This window comes from Herpailurus yagouaroundi, unplaced genomic scaffold (assembly GCF_014898765.1).
Source record: "Herpailurus yagouaroundi ecotype Mexico unplaced genomic scaffold, PumYag 197, whole genome shotgun sequence".
Taxonomy (NCBI): Eukaryota; Metazoa; Chordata; class Mammalia; order Carnivora; family Felidae; genus Herpailurus; species Herpailurus yagouaroundi.
The window spans coordinates 28133793-28137745 of record NW_024412428.1 but is presented as its reverse complement, the minus strand read 5'-3'; the positions used below and the strand labels follow the sequence as shown (position 1 = coordinate 28137745).

Sequence of the window (3953 nt, the reverse complement as noted above, 5' to 3'; positions counted from 1 at the left end):
CCCCCCCCCCCCCCCCCCCCCCCCCCCCCCCCCCCCCCGCCTAGGCGAATGCACTATTCCAGGCCATGATAAGCCTTAGCCCAGATCCCTCGGACTACAGAATGAGGCCCAGAGAGTGCAAGCGCGATACACAGCAGTTAGCCGCGAGATGGAAACTAGAATGTCTATGTCTTGGCTTCCCGCGCGGCGCTCCTTCCCAAGCGAAGCAGGAGGGAGTGGGGTGCAGAGAACCGCAGGGGCCCGGCACAGACCGCAGGGGCGGCGGGGACGTCCCGGGGTTACCTGTGTCGGCCCCCGCCCCGGCATGCAGCAGTCTGACCTCCGACCCGCACCCGTCTCCGCCGGGCCTGCCCCGCACCACCTGCCGCAGGAGCAGCCGCATGCGCCGCGCGGCCGGGCCGCCGTGGCCGCCGGGCGTCCCGAGGAGCAGAAGCCGGGACTGCATGGGGCCGGACGTGTTGCCGGGGCAGGGGAGCGGGTCCCGCGCGAGCCGCGTCCGGGACGGGCAGCGTGAGGCGGCGCGGCGAGCGGGACAGGAAGCGGCTCCGCGCTGCGTCCGCCGGAAACTCCTTCCCCCGGCGCGGCCGGCTCGGCAGTCTCGGGCCGGCCGGACCCCAAGCGGATGGAGGGAGCACGAGAAGCGCGAGCCCGGGAAGCCCGCACCCGCCGCCGAGGGACGACCCGGAGCAGGTGCGGCTGATCGCTGAGTCCTGCAGGCCGCCCGGGTGCCTCTGCGGCGGAGCTGGGGGGACTTGGCTCTGGTGCGGGCCTCGCCCGCACCTGCGTCGGTTCACCTGGCTTCACCAGGCCGGCTTCCAGTCGTTCCCCTGTAGTCCTGTGAACTCGGAGTTCAGGAAATGCCCCCGGGTACTAGGACTGTTTAATGGTGTGACTCTTCAGATGCTTTTACCAAGTCTTCCCTTCCTTTCTTGGTTAATGGCCCGGTCTTATTATATTGCCCTTTTCCTGTAGGCTGCTTCAAATCCTTTTCAGAAATTGAGTCCGTACCCTGGAGATTGTGGGAACTCTCACCTATTTCCATGCATTGTAACCATACCTGTGTTTCCATACAGCATTTGAAAGCCTTGTCCTTTATCTTTTTTTTCCCCCTGTATGCTTGTTGTCTTGTATTTTATTTTCTTTTTTTAATTTTTTTAACGTTTATGTATTTTTGAGACAGAGAGAGAGACAGAGCATGAATGGGGGAGGGTCAGAGAGAGGGAGACACAGAATGTGAAACAGGCTTCAGGCTCTGAGCGGTCAACACAGAGCCCAACGCGGGGCTCGAACTCACGGACCATGAGATCATGACCTGAGCCGAAGTGGGAAGCTTAACCGACTGAGCAACCCAGGCGCCCCTGTTGTCTTGTATTTTAAAGCCAAAATTCACATCTTGGTGATTTATACAAATTGTCAAAATGTCAGAAAGGACCCAAATCAAGTACTTGTTCAGTCATTCTGCGGTGGAAGTGTTATATAAACATAATTTATGTCGTTAGTAAGAGAAAAAAGTAGGACACTGGTTAAAGCTGACTCCCTGTCACACATGCCAAAGGCAGAAGAGGTCCTACCACAAAGCAGACTAAGCCTAATATCTCCAAATGTCTCCACAGCATCTCCAAAATGTCAGGAGTGAATTGGCCAACGCAAAATGTTTAAATCAGGTTACTCCAAACCAACAGCAAACCAAAAGAATGCAGAAGGCTTCACTTGCAGTTAGAGGCCTTGGTAATTCTGGAGTTGTCCCTATCTGTAAATCTATATTGAGCACCTGCCGTGTCATAACCCTGTGACAGGTGCTGAGAGGTGATGGGTGGCTGTAAAAGAAAAACAGTGCTGGATAAGGCTTTGTGCATCTTGTCGAGGCCTTGGACCTAAAGGGTGAAGGCTGAAACAGGCTTCTAACCTAGTTAAGGGGCTGAAAATCAAGGTAAATGTTTGCATAGTACATTGCAACATGGTTTCATATGCATGTTCTCCTATAATCTTCACTACAGCCCTATGAGACTGCTAGGAGAAAAGGACAGAATGTAAGATGTAGGAGTTTATGAAATGTTTTTCCCACTTTGAGTTCATACTGTGTGCTAGGTATTATGCTAAATACTTCAAAGCATTACTTCATTTCACACAGGCCTTTATTATCTATCCTGTTTCATAGGTGAAGAAACTGAGGCTGGAGAAATTAAGTTCCTTGATTAGGACATCTCTACTTAATCTTACTGGAATCCAGTGCACACTTGAAACAGTAGAAAAACAATGTAAGGTAATTTAGCAAAGTGCTAAAAGCTCTTGGAGTCGAGGCAATGGGGAAATCAATACAGGTTTACAAACAACATTTTTCAAGCAACTGTGGTATAAATGGTACCCTTCTGGGTACTATGTAGTCATGGGCTCACATCAAGTGAAGAAGACAAATACACAAATGAGTTATAATACAATGTGTAGGATACTACATGTTTAGGATGTTTAGACTCAAGGTACTCTGGGCTAGAGTGCTTCACCAGGGAGAGGTCAGTGAAGTTTCACAGAGAATTTAATGATTAAAATGGGTCTTGAAGGATAGTTGAGATCTTTTCAAGTGGAGAAAAGGGCAAGTCATATCTGGCAGTAGGAAAAGCATGGACAAAGGTGATTCACTGTGTCTGGAGGTCAAGTACATAAAAGTTTGCAGAGATGAGCCTGGAAAGAGAAATTGGGGCCATGTTGTATGTGAGGTGAAAGAGTTTACATATTAACCTCCAGGAAAGGGGAAAATGAAGATATTTTAGAGTGACAGATCTGCAATATGAAGGGAAATTTGAGCCAGAGAAAAAATGACACCTGAGCTTTATGTTGAATTCCACTTTAGATTTGGATAAACAAAGAAGTGGGTATAGAGCAGAAGCAGGGGCTTGGAGTCCTGACAAGCATTGTCAATTTATAGGGACAAAGAGACCAGCCAGGTGAAAAAGGCATAATCTTAGGAGAGCACAAGTGGTGGAGGAAAAGATTATACAATGAAAAACCTTGAATGGCTTGATGAGGTTGGAAAGTTGGACTTCATCATATAGGTAGATTGGGTCCCCTGGTTGTTTTGATCATGTTTTAGATACGAAATGAATTGTGAATTGAGTAAGTAAGAAAGGAAGCATCAAATTCTAGCTATGTGGCAGTAAAAATAGTCTCTGCTTGAAACAGTGAACCCCAGCTGGTGGCAATGAGTCTGAATGGGGAAAAGTAGTCCTCAGCAATGTTTGAAAGATAAACCAAAGGTCCTTGATTTAAAAAGATGTCTACACAACCTCTGTGTAATTTCTCTCAAATTCTCACTAAAATAACTGGTCACATACTTAAAAAAAAAAAAAAAAAGCCAAGCTACAAAAAACTGGGATTGTTAACCTTTTTCCAGAGTCCAGAAGAAATATTTTTCCTACCATATTAATGTAACTCATTGGAAAATTCATTTAATAATCTATAATATATATTATAATCTATAATATATAATATAATCTAATAATGCTAATAATATTAATAATTATTAATATTAATAATAATCTAATAATGCTATGTCTTATTTTTAAAAGGTAGGTGCTTCATCCCTCCTTACTGTTCACCCTCTGTTCACAGGTCTGCACCTGTGCTTCCCAAAATTCAGTGTGCATCCTGATCATCTGGAGAACTTGTTAAACTATAGATTCTCAGGCTTCACTCCCCACCCTGAGATTCTGACTTAGTAGGTCTGAAAAGGCCCAAGAATGTGCATTATTGGCAATACCTATAAGAGATAACCTGCATGCCACACGTTTTAGTCATAAAACTAGATAACAGTTCTCTCCATTGTTTTGTTTTGCTCTAAGTCTGTCCCACCTATTCATCCTCTTCAGCACTTTTTCTAAAACAATTTGTGAGTGCTCTCCCCTTATCCACAATAAAATAAAATAAAATAAAATAAAATAAAATAAAATAAAATAAAA

The 3953-nt window shown here is 46.0% G+C and overlaps 1 protein-coding gene across 2 annotated transcripts in view; it reads right to left on the bottom strand.

Annotated features, from left to right (window-relative positions):
* VWA8 (von Willebrand factor A domain containing 8) overlaps positions 1 to 524 on the bottom strand; it is a 369166-nt gene extending 368642 nt beyond the window's left edge. Inside the window, exon 1 of one of the 2 annotated variants that reach the window (XM_040448547.1) lies at positions 283 to 524. In XM_040448547.1, coding sequence (XP_040304481.1) covers positions 283 to 445 — 163 coding nt within the window. In that variant the 5' untranslated portion in view covers positions 446 to 524. The remainder of the gene's footprint in view (positions 1 to 282) is intronic. The other variant, XM_040448546.1, reaches the window with a different exon arrangement.
* Between the last annotated feature and the right edge of the window lie 3429 nt (positions 525 to 3953).